The sequence below is a fragment of the Arvicanthis niloticus genome, chromosome 23, assembly GCF_011762505.2.
Source record: "Arvicanthis niloticus isolate mArvNil1 chromosome 23, mArvNil1.pat.X, whole genome shotgun sequence".
In the NCBI taxonomy this organism is placed as follows: domain Eukaryota; kingdom Metazoa; phylum Chordata; class Mammalia; order Rodentia; family Muridae; genus Arvicanthis; species Arvicanthis niloticus.
The window spans coordinates 18,832,597-18,852,796 of NC_133430.1; the positions used below are offsets into that span (position 1 = coordinate 18,832,597).

The 20,200-nt window shown below is 46.4% G+C and overlaps 1 protein-coding gene and 1 long non-coding RNA gene across 7 annotated transcripts in view; one reads left to right on the top strand and one right to left on the bottom strand.

Annotated features, from left to right (window-relative positions):
- The window catches only part of Foxn3 (forkhead box N3), a 362,922-nt gene that overhangs the window by 192,128 nt on the left and 150,594 nt on the right, over positions 1-20,200 (top strand). For all 6 annotated transcript variants that reach the window (XM_076921433.1, XM_076921431.1, XM_076921434.1 and 3 more), the window contains one exon: positions 19,551-19,663. In XM_076921433.1, coding sequence (XP_076777548.1) covers positions 19,551-19,663 — 113 coding nt within the window. The remainder of the gene's footprint in view (positions 1-19,550; positions 19,664-20,200) is intronic.
- Positions 5,250-20,070, bottom strand: LOC143436885 (uncharacterized). The gene is made up of 2 exons (XR_013106656.1): positions 19,859-20,070; positions 5,250-14,326 (listed from the first exon to the last, which is right to left on the bottom strand). It is a non-coding gene; the product is annotated as an uncharacterized LOC143436885 (long non-coding RNA).

The window sequence follows — 20,200 nt, forward strand, 5'->3', positions numbered from 1 at the left end:
ATCGAACTTAGGTCTCCATTCTTGTGTGGTGAGTACTTTGTCCTCTGAGCTGTCTCCATCTCCACCCCCACCCCCTTTTTATTACGACAAACCTTCAGAGAACATAAAAGTTGGGAGAACAGCTCTTTGCCCTTAGAAGCTCAGCGTGGATCTCAGGAACAGACATGTTGCTCTCTGTAACCACAGCACTGTTACCCTCTCAAGGAAACTTCAAAGTAATTCTTCACAGCATCTCATCCACATGTTCAGGTTTCTGTAGGTATCTAACAAAGTCTTCAATGTTTTGTTTGCTTTGTTGCTGTCATGTGCCCCTCCCTTTGCATCCAAGGCCACACCCAGGTATACCTGTTTTCTTATGACACTGTTGAACCTGGCCTTGTGTCCTCTGGAATTCAGATCTAAATGACCCCAGGTCCCATCAGTTTCATTAAGCAGTTGGCAGTTTATGCCAGGTGATACCTAACCCATCAGATCTCTCTGGGCTATTCCAGTTAGAGAAGCTGAGCTTGCTGTAGGCAGGTTTGTGCCGGATGATAATACACTTTGCCTCTTACCATGAAGATACGCACCACAGGGACCTGATTTGGGGCCTCAAAGGCACCTGTTGACGGCTTCTGGCTGAATCATTTCGATGGGAGTCACAAGACAGTGACCCATAATTTTATCAGTAGCTGATAGTTCTTAACAGGGAACTGTATGGATCAATTTTTACAGAAAAAGTTTAGTACAATAATTGCTCCTAATGGTGGGAAATAAATCCCTCTTTGTGATTTTCACTATGGGCTCATGGGAGTTTCTCCAGGCAGTGTTTTATAATCAGTCGCAACCATTATTTTGATGCTCAAATTATCGCAGATTCAGCCCATGAGACCCTTCCAGGCTGTATTTTATGCCCTTGGAACATGTCCCTTCTAGTCTGTAACTGCTTCCTATGGCTGAAGCTTCTCTTACATTTTCTATCTCAAGACCTGAAATCATTCATTTTTCTCATAAGCCTTGATTTAAACACACACACACACACACACACATATGCACACACATATGCACACACACACACCCACACCCACACCATTTCGTGTAGCTCAATCTGGCCTTAACTTCTAATTCTGGGGTTATAGGTGTGTGCCACCATGCCAGACTTCATGACTTTACATACGTGCTCATAACCACCAAGCCAACTCTAGCCCTTAAAGTTTAATAATAATAAAAACATTTTGCTCTTTCATGTTTTTAATAAATTAACTTTGTTGGGACATAATTTACATACACATAATTAAATTATACTCAGGAGATGTTTTGACTTGGGCTGGAGAGATGGCTTAGTAGGTATAGGAGCTGCCACCAAAGCCTGATAAAGACTTCAACATCCCCTCCCCACCACAAACTGTATTTAAACATAAGAGAACAGCAAAGCTGTTATGTTTACCCACGTCCCTTCCCCCAGAGCGCTCTCCTCTGCCCAGCGTATCGGTTCTGGAAATGGTGAGCGAGCTCTGGGGACTTAACACTTTAGTTAGTTCTGGATTCCTGAGGACTCCATTTCCTGCACATATTGTGGTGTACTTACCTGGTCATCTCTTGGCAGATTCTGGGTTATTTCCAGTTTTTTAGGAATTATAAGTAAAGCTTCTTGGAACATTCTTGCACATGTCTCTTTGAAGACCTATGGCATTATTCACTTGAGGAAGGCCTTAGGAATCTGTTAGGTGGCCCATGTACTAAGCATATGTGTAACTGTGGAATTGCCAGACATGTTTTCCAAGCTAGTCTATAGTCTTTTGTACTCCTTCATTGCTTCCAGTTCTGGCTTACATTGTCAGTAAGTACTCGTGGTGTTTTATTCTAATTTGTGTTGTGTGTCTTTGACTTTGTCTATAGTTTTTTTCAAGTATTTGTGTGTTGAAGTCAAAAAACATTGATGAGGTAAAATACCAAATTTTGATTTCCTTCAGTTCTGCTATGGTGTAAGTGATTTAAATGATTGGAGGCTCTATTACACACCTGCTGTGTGCTAGACACGGGCACGCCTGTCATTATGAGCAAAAGTGAAATGGGTGCTAGGGAGATGGCTCAGTGGATAAGAGGTATAGTCACAAAGACCCAAGTTCAAGTCCCCAGCACCCATCTTAAAAATTGGTGAACCCCAGGCCCCTGCCCCTCATCAACTGCAGCACTTGGGAGAGCAGCCCCACACCTTGCCTGGGCAGTAGGGGTTGCAGGTAAGCTGCCCTGAGTGAGGGCAGGAAAGTTGGTGGGCTGACCAGCTTAGATACCATTCAGGCCCAGACCCAGGGCTTTGAATTGACCCACCCCAACATCTACCCATTGAATTGCTGTAGGGGCCAGTCCTACAGATCCAAAATTGAAGATCTCCATGATAACAGGCAACAACAGGAGGAGTCCCAGTGAGGATCCAGGATTAATAGAGTAGCAGAAGCCAGAGGCCTCATACCAGACCAGTGAGTCATTGCAATGAACATTGGAAAGCAAAGAAATGTGGGCAAAAGGGTAGACTGTGGGACACTCCAGTTTCCACAGGAGATTCTTTTCTTTGTTAGAGAGGAGGATGCAAGGGTAGAGGGTGGGTATGTGGGGTGGAGGAGATAAGTGGGATCGGGGAGCATGATGTGAAATTCACAACAAACTAATAAAAAGTTAAAGACAGTTGGTGAGCCCCGGGGCTGGAAGGGGGCATGCATGTGGCCACACACCTTGCATGGTTCCCATATGCCTTGAGTACCTGGGACATTTGGCTCAGTCACAAGTGCTTGTGGGATTAGAGAGGCTCCCAGTGGTCAAGTGGGTCACGGAGGAGGCTTGTTAATATCTAAAGATCTGTCTTTCATCCCTGGTCATAGAGCTCACTTGGTAGATTATTTGCCCAGTATAAGTGAAGCCCCGGGTTCCTGTATTTTTTGTGGTTAAGCAAGCCTGTAACCTCAGGGCTGCAAGAAGAGGAGACAGAAGAATGGCTGAGACTTGCTGGCCACCAGCATAGCTCCTGTCTTGGGAATAACGTCAGCAAGTGATAGAACAGGACACCGGACATTCTTCTCTGACCCCCACGAAAGCGTGGGCTCACATACCTACACACACACCTACACACACATGGCTCATGTATAACACACACACACACACACACACACACACACCTGGGCAAAAGGGAAACAATTGTCATAAGGCTTATACATGAGCTCAGGAACAGTTGGTAACCAGTCACACATGCTGTGTGCCTGCAAGGAAGCCATAAGAGGCCAAGGCTATCCTATATAGATCTCACCTTGCTTTGCCAAGAAAGACATTCTGCCTACGTGTGCCTTCATTTCATACTGGTTGCAAAATACTTCGGTGTAAAATGCTGTAACTTCAGGGCTTGTACCAACAGGCTCACCCCTGGGAAGTTAACACCACCCACTGTGGGAACCCAGATAAGCCTGCACTTGATCATTTGGCTTTAGCTGAAGCCTCCGAGCCTTGCTCCTTACCAAGCCCTGACTGAAACATTCCTTCAGAGTCTAAAAAGTAAGCTAGAGGTGGTGGTACATGCCTCTATAATCCTAGTAGTGGGGAGGCTGAGGCAGGAGGATTGTTGAAAATGATTAAAGAGTATCAAGCAGGGCTAGAGTGTGCACTCAGTGGTACAGTGCTGGCTTGGTATTCGAGAGGTCATAAGCACCATCTTTTCTACCCACAAAGGAGACCATAAATTATACTAAGTCTGTTGTGTCCTCTGTCTGTGCCCCTTGGGTCCCCCTTTTATGCCCCTTAGGGATGCTTGTGCGCCCCCCCCCCAACCCCATTAGGCAGCTCATAGTACCAAACTTGAGAGATTTTAGTTTTGTTCTGAGTTCCTCCTGCCCGTGCCCTGATCCACAACAGAACGCCTGTGATCTTCAGATGGAGGTGGCTGAGTGTTTTTATGAAGCGTGATTCAATGGTGTTCTTCTCAGAGTAGGTGAATTCAGACTCTGTGACCACAGTTAGCCCTGTACAGCATCTCAGGTAAGATGTTCTGTCAGTGGCTGCCGTAGGATCACAGACTTCTGAGCTGCTGTTCAGCCTGTGGTTGGCTCTAACTGCAGTTTTTAACGTACATTCTGAGCAACTCAGAACCATAGTAGCAATGGCTGATACCCTTAGAAAGGAATCCTGCCCTGGTATTTTTAGCAACAACATACTTCTCTAATTCTGTAATCGAGCTCCACACTCCACAGCTTACTTCACCGATGGCTCTGCTTCCAAGGTACGCCATGGAGTGAATTATTACCGAAGTATGGATGGCCTATTAAATCGCACAGGAATGGCTTTGTACCTATTGTGGTATGTAGATTCGAAGGGTAAAATTCTAGGGTAATCAATTCTGGTTTTTTAGCTTGTCAGTCACAGTCCTTGCAGGAGACTGATGCCTCCCTAAAGTGAAGTAACTGAGGAGAATCTGATAAAGGACTAGTTCTCAGCTGTGGGTGAGCATATGGGAACGCAGCTTGGGATGGTGTGCTCACGCTAGAGGGAAGGTGGATACAGGCTGTTCGAGGTCATGTTCTTATCCTCTGGGGCTAAAGGGGTTAAAAAAAAAACAAAGTAGCTGAACTTCTCAGTGCTCAGAAGGGACCAGCACCTGAGAAGTAGGCAGCTAACCCTCTGAGCCCTATAGGGCCAGGTCTGGGATAAAGCCCTGCCACCTGCCTCTGCCCTTCCCATGGTTCTCTGGGAATTTCCCTTTAGAGGAGCCAGAGAGGAAGACAGCGAGGAAGCGATGATCCTGTGGATAGAGTGTCTTAATGTCACCTTGTTGTGGGAAGGAAGCAGGTTGCTCTGCTGGGCAGTTTGAATAAGTCTAGTATGTATGGTTGGGTGTGTGTGTGTGTGTGTGTGTGTGTGTGTGTGTGTTGCACGTTTCTTGAGTACCTGGCTCACAAGTGCTAGTGGGATTAGAGAGGCTCCCAGTGGTCAAGTGGGTCATGGAGGAGGCTTGTTAATATCTAAAGATCTTTCTTTCATCCCTGGTCATGTAGTTCCGCTGGTAGATTGCTTGCCGAGTATCCGTGAAGCCCTGGGTTTAATTGCCAACACTCTATAAACCAGGTATGATCGCACGTATAATTCTGGAGGTAGGAGACAAGAGGATTAGGAGTTCAAAGTTCATCATCCACAAAGCAAGTTTGAAGTCAATCTCAGCTATATGGCAAACCCCCTCCCCTCCACCCCCCAAAGTCTCAGTCAGAACCTCAGACTGAACCCCAGTCAGGTAAGTTTTGATAGTCTTTATTTTTAAGCACTTGATAACCACTTTTTCATGCTTAGAGTGGAAGGCTTTTTCCCTAGGTCTCATTCCTAGCCTCACTGTTGTATGCGAGCCCCTCCTCTTCCACCCCAGGCCACAGAATCCTTTCCTGAGAGCTGAGCGTGGCAGCATGGAGGAGTGTGTGCACTCTGAGGTTAGAGGAGGATGTCAAGTGCCCTGTTCTCTCTCTCCCTCCCTACCTTATTCCTTTAAACAGGGTCTTCAGTAAACCTGAAGCTGGACCAGCGAGCCCCAGTCATTCTCCTGTCTGCACCCCTAGCCCCACACCCCAGAGCCGGGGTTACAGGCACTTGGCATATGGCAGTCACACCTAGCTTTTAAAGGTGTGTGCTGGGACTCGAATTTGCAAGCCCTCTATTTGTTGAGCCATGTCCCTAGCACAGGTTGCTGTGTGTGAAGGCCAGAGATAGACATCGGGGCTTCCTCGGCTCTTCTCTGTCTGGTTTGCTGAGACAGGAGCTCAGTGAATCTGGAGATACATGATTCTGCTCAGCTGGCTGGCTAGCAATGCAGGGACCCTCCCCTTCCCTGCCTCCCTGTCCGGGGAGTGTTTTGTAAGTGGTGCTGAGGGGCCTCATGCTCTTGGGCAACACTTTAGACCAAGCCACCTCCACTGCCCCTGGTGTACCTTTTGCCAGTCAGAGCCAGTTGACATAAGTCTCTGTGTGGTTTTGTTGCATGCCCCCCTCCCCCCACTTTTTGGGTGGGGGTTGGTTGGTTGGTTGATTTTGAGGCAGGGTCTCATGTAGCCCAGGCTATCCTCAAATTCGATAAGTAGCCGAGAATGACTTTGAACTGTTGGTCTAGCTTTTGCCTCCCTAGTGCTGGTATTATAGGTGTGTGCCATCATCCTTGGTTAGTCTAGATAGTTCTGAAAGAACTACGTTGGCTCTGGCTTTCTCTTTTCTCTCCTTTATTTCTCTACAGTCTTATTATTATATATTTTTTAAAGTAGTACAGGCTTTAAGAGACACTTTCTTGCCAAGAGAGTACAGAAAACTTGCCAAGCATCAGTGCAGATGTATACAAGTTGTCCCCACTCTCAGGGATGTATTTTGTCTTGGTGTAGCCCCTTCTACAGATGTGAGAACCTTGGGAGCCACATACTCATAACTGGAAATACTTGTGGCAAGAATGGGTTTGCCGTTCACCTCACCTGGGGATGTAGCTTCGAGCTCAGCCTCTACCTCTTGTTCCATGATCTGGACCAGGTCCCCGCCTTCCAGGGTTTGGTTTTTATGGCTATAAATGCTTTTAAAAAACCTTCTCAGATTGTGTTAAAGGGTCATTTAGGTATGTGGTCACCCTTCAAAATTTGCCGTACAAGGGGAGAGGTGATGTTATTGCAGATGGCCACATGCCAGAGTGAGAACTGTAGTGCCACTGGCTTTGGGTTGTTGGTTTGGTTTTTTTTGAAAGAAATCCCCCCCCACCCCCCGTGTGTGTGTGCCTCATATCAGAACGAGCTGGTGTGACACTCCTTTTCTGATGTCCATTGCTTATTATAGTGGGCGATCTTAAAATAACTATAATTTAAGATGTGGCGTGTAGTGTGTATGGAGGGTGCTGCCTGATCGTGAATCTGTCATGATGTGTTTTGGGGTGAGAGTGCAGCTACATGTTTGATACGACTTTCATTGACCCCAGCACATCTGTTAGCTCCTCTGAGCCTCAACTTCCTTCTCCTGACACTCTCCACCAGCCAGGCTGGGAGAGTTAGGAAATAACAGGAATCAGGAGGTGGAGAGCACTGGGCACTCGGTCTGTTAATGTAAGTGGCATCCCGGCTGCTGTCTCTTTGAAGGTCCTTTGCCACCCCCATTGAAGGAGTGTGCATCTGGGTTGTAGGCAGGGCTGTACCTTACTCCAGGTGACTCGGCCGTATACAGAGTGTGGTCAATATTCCTTGCGTAAAATTACCACAATCTGAAACCTTTCTCGACAACAGCCTTCCATTGGCCATTGGGGCACCCTGAGTGATTGCCAGCTGTCAATCAGGGATGAGCCTGTAGGACTTAGCGTCTTTGTGCCTCAGGTTGCTAGGAATTCTCAGGTGAGCTCAGAAAGATTGACGAAGCTGTGTTGTCCAAGGTGCCCTCAGGCCATGTTAGGGTCTTACAGACTGTATGCTTGTAGTATAGTTGAGTCTCCCTGTGCCCGGCACCAAAACTCAGCAAATACTGATGCTCCACCAAGACTCACAGAAGCAGCATTTGTGAGAAGAAAGGGGGCTGTGACCCTTATTAATATTATCAACTTCCTCAGATCTAGGATCACCTAAGAAGGCATGCCTCATCGAATACCTGTGAAGGATTATTTAGATGAGGTTAGCCTCTGGGGGAGTTGGTGAGAGATAATTATTTTGATTAGATTAATGAAGTGGAAAACCCACCCTAAAAGAGCAAGGCTAAAAGGGCACCGTTCCCAGGCCTTGGGTCCTGAGCTGCACGAGAAGAAGAAGCTGAACACAAATACCTCTCTGCTGTCTTGGCTGTGGACATAGTGTGACCAGTGCTTAGAGCTACTGTGCCCTGACTTCTGCTGCTGTGAGCACACCCTCTCTCCTCTCAGTTGCTTTTTCAGTGTATTTTATCACACACATTGGGAAGGTGACCATTATAGTTGCAGGGATGGGTATCATGGGACAGTTTTCCTTTTAAATTCTCCAAAATAGGCCTCTAAGAGATGACGCATGCCCCAGAGAGGGGAGGTCTTTTGGAGGCAGCTGGCTGGTATGTGCCATCTTCCCTAAGTCACTGCGTTTAGAAGCTCAGGCTTCCATGCTTGGCACCGCATAGAGAGCTGTTCTAGGGCCAGGTGAGCCGCCTTACCATCAGTGTGGGACTGTGGGAATCCTCCATTCCCTGCCTCCATCTTTCTTTCTCTGCAGTTCTTCATGTGCTGGCCATAGATAAGGCTCCTGTTCCCCCTTGAAGTTTGGGGCTGGCAGCTTGCCTCCCCAATGCCTAACTTTGGCAGCTCACTCTTTTTCTTGGCTTTGTCCATTTTAACCAAGACTTAGTAGAATTTAAAGGCCCTGCAACACTTTCCTGTTATTTGGTCCTTCAGTTGTCCTCTACTTGGGTCCTTGGGTGGTTTCAGATCTGCCTTTGTAGCCTGGTGCTCTCGGGTGAGGTCCGTATGCAGACACTGTGTTGAAGGCTGTCTGTCCTTTACTATCAGAATACCTGGGCTGGAATTTAAAGTCGCTGGGACGGCAATTTCTCTTTTTTTTGTTGTTGTTGGTGGTGGTTTTTTTGTTTTGTTTTTTGAGACTGGGTTTCTCTGTGTATCCCTGGCTGTCCTGGAACTCACTCTGTAGGCCAGGCTGGCCTCGAACTCAGAAATCCGCCTGTCTTTGCCTCCCAAGTGCTGGGATTAAAGGTGTATGCCACTGCTTGTTCTTTTTATGATGTATTTACACATTAAAAGTACCACAGGTATCTTCAGCAATTTCTCCTTAAAAGTGGGATTAGTACATGCTGAGGCTGAGACAGAGCTCAGGAATTCCCAGGGAGGTCTTGGTCTTTGCCAGGAAGGGCGTGTCTGTGCTTACCATGGACCATGGTCACTCCCTGCAAAATAGCATATACAGCCCAGTGACTTTGTTTAACTCAGAACTCAAGTCCTGTGATTTTGATTTTATTTTTAGCAAGTGGCTCTAATGCTGCTTCCTTTGCCTTGCCCACCTGTCATTACCACTTAGAGTCTGGCCTGGTGCTTCCAGCAACTTCAAGTTTTGGAAGTAGGGTGATCAAGTTATATGTGCCAATTAGATAAGATCACACTGGGACATTTAAAAATAAATGAGTAACTATGGGTAACCAAAAGATAAATTGGCCCTGGGAGGGTTGGTTGTAATCCATCCAGGGGTGTCTGTGTTATCCAGGGGTGTCTGTGTATTTCAGACTCGAGCAGGCCGTAATTGCCCTCATAAAATATTATTGCTGTTTCTGAGTCACCCGAAAGCTGGCAGAGCTACGGGAAGGAGCGTAGAGTCAGCCAGAGCTCCGCTCCTCCGCTCGCTTCATACAGCTTCTTTATAACGTCCTTTCCTGGGGCTTGATATCCAAAATTAACCAAGGTTTTTCTGAGTAAATGCTATGAGTGCTGGATTTTACTCTTGACATCTCTTAACTTTAAGTCAGTTCACTGTTTACACAATAAAAAGGCAGGAAAAGGGCCGTCAAATACAGGGCTTAAATTTTGTTTTTTTTATTATTAGTGTGTGTGCGCGCGTGCATGTGTCACAGGGCATGCGTGAGAACAACTCTGCGGGCCCGTTCTCTCCTTGGTGTGTCTTCCGGGTTTCACACTCCGGTCAACAGGCTTGGGAGCCGAGCTGACTCACTGAAACTCCAACCGCCTCAGACTTAGGTCCTTATCCCTCTGCTTGTCTTCTTTGTCGTTTTCTTACAAGTCTGAGGCCAGCCTGGGCTACATAGCAAGGCTATCTTCTCTCTCTCTCTCTCTCTCTCTTTTTCTTTCTTTCTAAAGGACTGTTTATACTAACAAGTCTTACTACAAAAAGATGAATGTGCATCTCTTAATAGATTTTTATTGCTTTTGCATATTTAGTGTGTGTGTGTGTGTGTGTGTGTGTGTGTGTGTGTGTGTGTGTGTGTGTGTAAAACGTTCAGAGGACAGACAACAAGAGTCAGTTCTTTCTTGCCCTGTGAGACCCAGGAATTGAACTGTTTATCAGGTGTGGAAGTATACTTGGAGCCGTCTTGCCAATCTTAATTGTTATTCTTGTTTTGCAGTTAATTATTTTTATTGGTGTGTCTGTGTGTGCAGATGTGGATGTGCACTCAGAGCTCTGATGTTACCCTGGCACTGACATTAGCGATTGGTGGAGAAATGGCGGGATGGGATGGGCCCTTGTCCTTTCTGTGTGTTTCTTCTAGAGATTAATTTGATTTCAATCAAATTTTTGAATTACTTTGGTTTTACTTAAATGTGTTAATGCAAGAAAATTATTGATCCTTTCTGCATAGATTAACACATACACACACACCTACCCCCACACACAGATACACCACACACACACATATATACATAGATAAACACACACACACCCCTCCACTATATATGAAGAGTTTGCAGTCATCATGCGTGTTAAAGAATTCCTACCCCACTTTTCCCTCCTTGCCAGGTACCTGCAGTGAACGGGTTTCATTAATGACTCGAGTGTGCCTCTTAAAGAGCTCGGGAACCTTGGAGCCACCACAGAGCTCATAGATTTGCATATGGCATAGGTGACACATTTGCATATTGCATAGGTGACATAAAGTCATAGTGTGCGTATTGGCAGGAGTGGCAGCTTTTCTCTTTCTGTTACCTAGAGGACCCATTGTCTGAGTTTGGAATGTCCTGCCCTGGGGCTATCTGGAACGAGCTATCCAGCTTCCCTTGCCGAGGGTCTAGTCTCCCTGCTCCCTACAGCAAACTCTGGACAGTGTGTTGAGTGAGAACTGGTTGTTTCTTGTTTTTATTCCTTTTGCTTTGGGGTAAAAACAAACCTCTCCAAACTATTGGAGACACAGTTTAGGCAGATGCTTAAGGAATCTCTCTCTCTCTCTCTCCCTCTCTCTCTCTCTCTCTCTCTCTCTCTCTCCTTCCCTCCCTCTCTCCCCTTGCCTCCCTCTCTCCTTTCTCTCTTCTTCCTCCTTTTCTTCCTCCTCCTCTTCCTCCTCCCCCTCCTTCACTCCCTTTCCCTCCCTCTTTTCTTTTGAGTAACAGTCTCTATGTTTCTATGACTGTCCTGGTACTCCCTATGTAGACCAGGCTGGTCTCGAACTCCCAGAGTTCCACCTGCTATTGTGATTCTCCACTATACCCAGCTGGAATATTTTAAGTTATCATTGTTTTTCTTCTACTTGCCTCCCCCTCCCCCCCATGTGTGTGGGTCATTTTCAAGGTCTTTTCCCCCAGTGGTTTTGAAATGTAGAGGTTTCAAAATGTAGAGGTTTCCTCCAGTGTCTTTAGACTCAGCCAATGAACTTATGGAAAGGCCCGAAGTGCTCCTGAAAGTCTGTCCTGTGTTTAGTGTTTTATCTCGATCTCCCCATGTCTCTGGAGGCCCACGTCTGGATAGTATGGTCGCTTGCTAGAGTGACCTTTCTGTTCTTTCCCCACCCTCTTCCCCAGTATTGTGTAACTTCTACTGTCACCAGAGAAGTTAAATGGACTTACTGCCTCTTGTGGGCTGGGTGTGGTGCCCGGTGGTGCACTGTGTTTGCCGACATCACATTTTGGACCAGAAAGACTCTCTGACATGCAGATGAAGAAATGTAATGAAGAACACAAGTAGTGTCTCTCAGCCTCCACCCCAAGTAGCACAGCATCTTAGCAACATAGACAGGAACACACAGGCCTATTTCTGTGCTGTTGGGAGCCTCCTTTCTAGAATGTTCTCTAGAGAACTCTGGCATCACTCTTGGTTCCCTCTTATGGGCACATAGGCATGAAGTGATTGCCTCTCAACCTTGGGAGCTACACAGCATGCCACAGAGAGAGCGTCAGTACCTTGGTGGTAGGGGCTGTGGATAGCCAGCAGTGCACTGGAGGTGTGAGCCAAGTGTGTGCACGTGCTCTGTGCCATTTTAAGGCTTTGCTCCCTCAGGCCTCATCTGTTCCCAGCTTGATGGCCCTGTGGCCTCCTTTGGCTGTAATAGGTATTCCTTTACAGTTTATTGCCTGCCTTCCTCTAGAGATGCTGCACTAGAATGGAGTCTGCACACCTTGCCCAGTATCTCTTGTCCTGTTGTTCTCTACAAATGATGTTAAGTGGCTGCTTCCAGCAGAGCCCAAGAAACATGCTTTGCTTAGGCTGAGGAAGCGTGATGGGCTGAGTCTGAGGGTACCACCTTCACCCACTGTCCCCTTCCCCAGCTGTCTGGCAGTTTGAACTTGATTTGCTGAGTGCAAACTGATCTCCACAAGTATATGATGGGGAGCCAGAAGATGGGAAGAGGCAGAGAACCAGGCCCAGTGTGTGGGAAGCTGTGTTGTATCCTGGTGGGCCCCAGAGGTTAGCTAGCCACAATGAACAGCTCACAAATGAACTGGTTTTTCGAGACAGGGTTTCTCTGTGTAGCCTGGCTGTCCTGTCCTGGAACTCATTCTGTAGACCAGGCTGGCCTCGAACTCAGAAATCCGCCTGCCTCTTCACAAATGAACTGGACAGGTCCAGAAGACTTTTAGCCTCCTTGAACCTGGGCAAAGTTTGTACATGTTGTGAGGCGTGGCAACATGATAAAAATGTCAGCTGAGGCCCCTCTCGAAATCTAAGTGTTACTTGATGACAGGTGAGTGGACTTTATGGTCTTCAGCTTCTGTGTGAGAACACCTCCCTACATAGAGCACAGCAGCAGAGTCTCCCACCTCCACCCTACTCCAGTTCTGCAGCCCTTCCCGAACCTCTGCTCTCTACCTTATCTTCTGAGCCAGGCTGCTCCCCACCCTGTCCAGGAGGGGTGCGGGGCTGCTCTTTGGAGCAGAGACCTCTGATAGGAACTCCCACATGGTCACCAGCCCCCCATGAGGTGCAAGGAAACAGAACTCTGCCCCTTTCCTGACTCTCCTGAGGGTGACTGGCTGGTTCTCTCAAGCTTTTGTTCCACCCTGATCTATTCATTTCCTCTTCCGACTGCATGCACCTTGAGCAGAAAGCTTTCTTTAGGACGATGGGAAGTAACCTCAAGCAAACAGCTATGTGTGATTACATTTTATTCCTCATGTGTATGTGGACGTCTGCTATATATGGTGTAGATGCATGTTTGCATATGCATGACCACATGTGTGGGGCACATATGTGCACGTGGGGGCCCGACATTGATGTCGGGACTCATTCATGGTTGCTTTTACACTTTCTTAGTTGAGGCAAGGTCTCAGTTAAACCCAGTGCTCACCACTATGGCTACTGTCCCTAGCCAGCTTGCCTGGGGAGCTTTTGTCTCTGCCTTCTGAGGCTGGAGTTATTGATGAACCCCCATGCTCACCTGACATTTGTGAATTCAGGGAATCTAAACCCCACCCTCATAATCAACCATTTAGCCAGCTCCTAGCTCAGAAAGAAAGAGACAGGCAGACATACACACACACACACACACACACACATATACACGCAGAGACAGACAGACAGAGAGACATAAAGATGTGTGCATTTTAATGCTGTTTACATTAATTCACAGTTAACAAGCACCTGCTCCTTCTGGGCAGTGGCTGTGTTTTGGAGCACAGTGTTGACAACATGGCCACTTAGCTTTTCATTACCTTCCTAGTAATAGGAGCAGAGAGTTGTTGTGCTGTTGCTAAGTGCCAAGCACAGTGTTGTCTTGTTTCATCCTCACCACAGGCCCAAGAAGCAGATGTTGTTACAGCAGTCCCATTTATAGACCAGGAAATTGGAGCACAGAGCAGTTCACTATCTTGCCCAGGGTCACACAGCTGAGAAGCTGAAGTAAAACTTGGACTCCAATCTTTAGGACTCCAGTTTCCATGCCAACCAAGCTTAAGGGCTGCCCTTTGAAACGCTATTGAGTAATGAGTTTTATGGCCCAGAAAAATCAGAGTCAGTGATGGCCCTACATGTAATACACAAAATGCAGGATGATAGGCTCTGTGGTAACTTAGTTAGGTCAAAAAATAAATTGTAAATTGCAGTATGCAAGTACACAGCACAGTGAGGCCCAGCCCCACTGATGGTTCATTGTGTCATTACTGATGAACAGGACTTTTAGTGTGTGTGTACGTCTCCCCTCTCTCCTCCCTACAGGTGCTCCCAGACAGATCCCCATTGATGTCCTCTCCCCAAGTCCAGAAGGTCAAGCCCAGATCTCTTGTCAGAAGTCCCCTTACCTGAGCCCTTTTCCTCCTGAAGCCCTAGATCTTTTGAGTTGAACCTGAGCAGAAGTGTGTGGCTCCAGGGCTTTGCACACGAAGCTTCCTTGAAACCCAGCCACACACGCTGGTTACATCTCTGCTTGCTTTTGTGTTGTCGTGGTTGCCAGGGTGGAGCTGTGTTGTCAACAACAGAGACCATGGACTTCAGAGATGGAAAGGTTCCCTCTGGCCCTTTAAGAAAAGGTTTACCAAGCCTGGCAGCCTAGCCAGTTGACAGTAGAAAGGTCTAGAGCTGTGCCACTTCAGAGCCGGCTACAGGGTCAGTGAGGGTACAACAAGGGGGAGGTAGGCGGCCTGAGTTTGTGTTCATTAGACATTACCCCTTCCTTCTCTCCCTGCCTTTCTTTCTTTGTGGGAACAGGGTCTTTTGTAGCTTAGGCTGGTCTCAAGCTCTGTATCTGAGGAGGACCTTGATCTCTTGGTGTCCTGCCATCACCTCCTGGTGCTGGGATCACAGGTGTGCACTTCCACACCTGGCTTTATTTAGTACTAGGGCTCGAACCCAGAGCTTCAAGAATTCACAGACCTACTAAGCATCCTCAGTAAATTCTTACAAATACTGTAACCAATGCATTTAATAGATGGGGGTCAGAGGTTAGCAATTCAACAGCATGTTGGGTCTTCCTCTTCCCTAGCCTTTCTTCTACCCAGCTAGTCTCACAAAACCACTGGTTTTCCTTTCCCTGGCACTTTGAATCTATTCTCACATCTAATTAGTTTTCCAAAATATATTCTGAAGCTACGTCTTTCCTCCTCCTGTCCCTCCTGTCCCTCCTCCGCCTTCCTCTGCCCTTACACAACTCAGTGCCTCTCATTAGACCTGCATAATGAGTCTGACCCAAACTCCTCTGGGCAAGCCCTGTCACCACCCCCAGTGTGCGTGTCCCTCACAACAGCACCTCCTTGTCCTTTTCCTTTCCACTTGGTGGTTCACCGTTACACCACTTGTTCCTCTCTGGAATATAAGCTGTGTGGAGGCAGCCGCCTTCATTGATGTCTCCTCATGGTGACTGGCAGTGAGTTAAATATGGGAGGGAAGAAGGGACGGAAAAAAGGAACTTGTGAGGGAACAGACAAGTGAATGTTGGTTGATTGGCCATTAGTGAGGTTGGGTAATGTTGGAAATAGCCCCAGAAATGGCATGTGAAAACCATCAAAAAGTATTTCCAGGTCACCAAGAGAACACACCCAATTCCCTCTCCTTTTTAAAACAGGCTCCTGATGGCCACATTCCCCAAGCTCAGCCCCTGAGCCCCACATTAAGTCTGTCTCTTTTTACTGTCACGAGAGATCTTTACCATGGAAAGGGGTGAGGAGGACGAAAGGTCCCTGGCCACTATTGTTTTAGACTGATGCCGAACACTGTTGGCCGACCCCCAGCTAGACATAGCCACTACCTTTTAACCAGAACACAAATACACATAGCTCGTACGTACACACAAACATATCATTGCATGCTACTACAAATATTTTCTACTCTTTTCTGTTTGATTTTATTCAGTCCTTTAAAGCAATCCAAGTTGTGACCCATTTCGTTGGGTTCATGACCTGTGCATAGTGCCATACAGTTTGGAAAAACAAAAGTTGACAATGTGGTGCTCTAATGCTGGGGACATGGCCCAGCAGGTAAGAGCACAGGACCTGGGGTCAAATCCCAGCACACATGTAAAGAGACAGGCTTGTGCCTGTGCCCACCAGTAAGCCTGGCTCTGGGAGGGTGGAGCAAGGAGGATCCCTGGGGCTTGCTGACCACTGCCAGCCATGGCACTCTGCTTTAGGGTAAGGCAGAGTGATAGAGAAGGACAGCTGGCATCCTTGTCCCTTCCTGTCCCTTCCCGCACAGTGCAAACAGCTTTGTGCAAGCACACACACACACACACACACACACACACACACACACACACACACCCTGCTGTGCCTTTCCTTAGGAATTTTCTATCTAGCATTTTTGGTTTTTATTATCAGTGGAGTTGGTAGTTCCTCAGGTAGTTTTTAATTAAAAAGATATAAAAACTTGATTTTTCTTCTACTATGTTTGCGCTAATTTTTCTACTCTTGTCTGGACATAGGTTTTCTCTGGGGGTATGATGTATGTATGTGTTAGTGCATATGCAATCACATAATACATGCACATACATGTGTATGTATAGTGGAAATGCACCCTTAAGTGAAGGGTTTTATTGTTTTGAATTTCTTAACATTTAATGGTCCATGACCTTCACAGTTATTTCCATTAAAAAGGTTTGCATTCTTGTTTTCAGAGGAGATGCAGAGATTTCCATAAATGCTCTGACCCTCAGAGTTATTACACAACTATAATCAAATTACACCCTTCTGCAAGAGGCATTCAGTACCATTTTTCCTGACCCTCGAAACTTGAGCCTTCTGGTCCTTGTGTATTTCCATTTCAGAAGTTTTTAGCTAAACCATCTGAATCCCCACATGAAACCAAAGAAGGCTTGACAATGGCTGTGTTTCCAGACTCTCCTACTGCCCCAAACCCCAAGGTCTCTCTACCTAGTGCTTTCCCTAAAACCATCAGAGGCTATGACAGGGTCCCCATAGGTTCATACCCAAGAAGCATTGCATTTCACTTTTCTTCTTTGAAATGCCTGCGGTTCTTAGTGAGAGACACACTAAAGCACAGTGTATCAGTCAGCAGCTGTCTGTTGAGAAAAACAACAAAAATTCCCCCCAGACAAAAAGAACCAACAATCCCAGACCTCTGTGGGGTCAGGGCATGGTCCATGTCTCTGGCTCCCAAGCCTGAAATTGTTAATGACGACGAGCCTGTGCTCATTAACACAAAGCCACATGTACGATTAAATTCAGAAACGTAGGTTCAATGATCATGATACCAAGATCTAGGCAACAGGAATATTCTAGAAGCTGGATGGTTGTCAGTGGAGTTGTCTTCTCAAGTTAAGAAGTTACAGTGGCCAGAGCCGGTGTGTGTGTCGGGTACACAGGAAGAAGATAGAGTCACCAGTAAAGGGGCTGGTTATACTAGAATAGCAAAAAACCTTACCAACATATTGTTCAGCCAAGACTACAACACATGTGAGCAGTGGCCATTTTAAACCCTTCAGTGTGCAAGAATCCCTCCCGTGCCTCTGCTGGACCAAAAACCCCATCAGATGTAAGGTTCTGGAGCATGTCTACTCAGGTATGTCCTCTTTCATAAGATTTCTTGATTGATGTATACAGGTATGGCCACTGCGTTAGGGTTTCACAGCACACCATCTCTGGGCCGTTAGCCTGTCTCTCACCAGCGAGGGGACCATGACTTTCTCTGGCACCATGACTTGTCTACAGCTACATAAGAGTGGTTATGAGGCTCCAGACTTCCTATTCTTGTTCTTCAGCCTTCCACTCAGCAACTGGATCACTAACTGGGGAGCTGTTCTGCACAATCTGAGCTTTATTTTATCTAATCTGTAAATACCATTACAGTATCATAAACAGGATACCTGAGTTGGGATTGGGAGGAGCCCATTCTTGGCTTAGAGTTGCTTACCCAAGAAGGCTGGTTGGGCCCTGATTGCTTTGTTGGGGGTATTTCCAGGTGAAAGAATAAGCCTGCCCTTCCTTGAAAGCCATCTTGATGACAACAAAGGCCCCTAGGCACCTGCTGCTGGGGCCGAAGTGTTTCTATTGCATATTGGCTGTGGCCCTCCCTGTAGCTTAGGACATGCTGTGCCCTGGTCCCCTGGCTCAAGGCTCACCTGGGAGCCTTTGATGAAGAAGGTCAGGCCAGCCCTCCCAGCTGCAGCTTGGTGGCTTCTTTTACTTCAGTGTGGTAACTCACTGTCTTTGCAGCACTGCCCACACCTGCCCGCTTCTTACCTTTCGGCTTTCTTTAAAGTATGCCATGCATCATGTCCCATAGGAAGAGACAGAGGATCCAGAGCCTGCCTTACTTGGAAAGTCTGGTCAAACCCTGCAAGCTATGCCAGACTTAAAAACATGTACATGAAAGGAAATGACTTTGAGGTCTTTGATTGCCCAGACGATTAAACCCTACACATGTACGGCTTCAGCATAGATGCTCTGGGACCAGGGACCAGGTGACTAGTGTGGTTCTGGGTATGGCGGTTGACCATGGCTTTGTAGGACTCCCCTGTCCTCAGCACACTGGAAACTGTTCATTCTAGGTGTCCTGCTGTTACTGAGACTTGAGAATTATTTTAACATGTGCTGTAAATATACAAGGCTTGTACGAAAACAATTTGGTGACATGATAACTGAAATACAGACTAAAAAATTACTTCAAAGATGTTTGGAATGGGTTAGCTTTAGTGATCCTTCCATGCCATCTCCTTTTAATTTTTCTCTCTGTGTTAGTTTAAAGGTTTACTTGTTTGCTTTTGTAAATGTTGGAAGACACCACCAGGCTTGTAGAGGAGAGTAAGTGAAACTCAGAATTAACCATGGCTGGGTGAGACTAGGTCATTTAGCTTCTTTTCTTTCCAAATCTGTAAATATTTACAGATGACCTTATCAAATGGTTTGGGTACACTGATCCAGTTGAAAGCAGGGCGGTGAGAGCAGCTGTTCCCCACCCCCACTCACTGTTAAAGCCAATTGCCTCCAGCCAGCCCAAAAGTGGCCTTCAGGGAAAGCTGTCCCCCTCCCCCCAGGGAACAGTTTTAGCCAATTTACACTTTTAGAGTGTGACCTCTTCTAAAGATTCCCAGAGACAAGAGCAGATTGCTGTGAACTGAAGGACACCCCCCTTCATAAAAATAAAAAATACATTGAATTCTGGCTTAGGTTCGCTATTGTTGCCAGGTCTTTTGTTTCTGAGGGGAAGGTAATTATAAATTCCATTCCAAGCATAAATGTTCCTTTGTGAGCAAGTTTCAGGGGACGGATACCAAAAACAATGAGTGGATTACGTTTCCATTTTTGTAAGATCGTGCCAGGATAATGTGGTTTAAAACAGCTGGGGTTTTTAGAGCAGAGATGAAGCTTTGAGGTTGTCTCAGCACCCATGAGCGTCAGCCAAGCTATAGATTTTTGGAAGAGACTGAATATTCCTCCAAATTCATACTGAGAAATAAGGAATTCTGGTTTGGGTGTAGCTCAGATATGAAAATCATATTGCATCAGCATAATCTGGCAACAACATGTTCATCTGACCTGACCTACTCAGTGCAAAGAAGAGCAACAAGCATTTCATGGTATCCTGTTGTCAGAGGACAGCATCTAAGTCTGAGAAATCGTTAGTAAATGATCAGGAAACCTTTAAGAATAACTACAATATAGCCATGTATTTGCCTACTACAAAATACACTCTACTGTATTAATACGTTTTCATTTTAATTTTTCTTTGCAGAGTATTGGGAAAGGGTCATTGTGGTGCATAGACCCAGAGTATAGACAAAATCTAATTCAGGCTTTGAAAAAGACACCGTACCACCCACCTCCTACTCCTCAGGCTTACCAAAGGTAAGTAACTCGGACCATCAGATTTTTTTTTTTTTTTAAGTCTACTGAAATTTTGTTATTTTAGCAGAGACAGTCTGAAAAACTAATTTAGAAGGCTGTATGAATGTCTTAAAAATAACTACAGACAAATGGGAAAAAAAATTAAGTATGATGAGGAGGCATATCCATCGGTGATGCATTTCCTGGGAAGCTTACCGCTTCTGCTGCTCCAACCCAGTGTGGCTCCAGAAGGGTCCCTGGTAGGTAAAATGATGTCTTCCTGGGTAGAACCATTTACAGAGGAAAGTGGACAGCTTTCATGTCTCTGTGTGTCACGCTTTGTTGGGGGTAAGAGCAGTGAGGCACGCAGGTGATTCCACCTTCCCAAGGTCTCACTGTAGAGATGAGGAAAGAAGGCAGGCTCAGTTGTTGACATCCGGTTTCCATGTCAACAGGCTTCTGAGTGATTGGTTTGTTGTGGTTACTAAGTGCTTGCCTTGAGAACAGTGGCCACTCCTCCCCCCCACCCCCCCACATGTCTGCCTGTTACGAGATTGA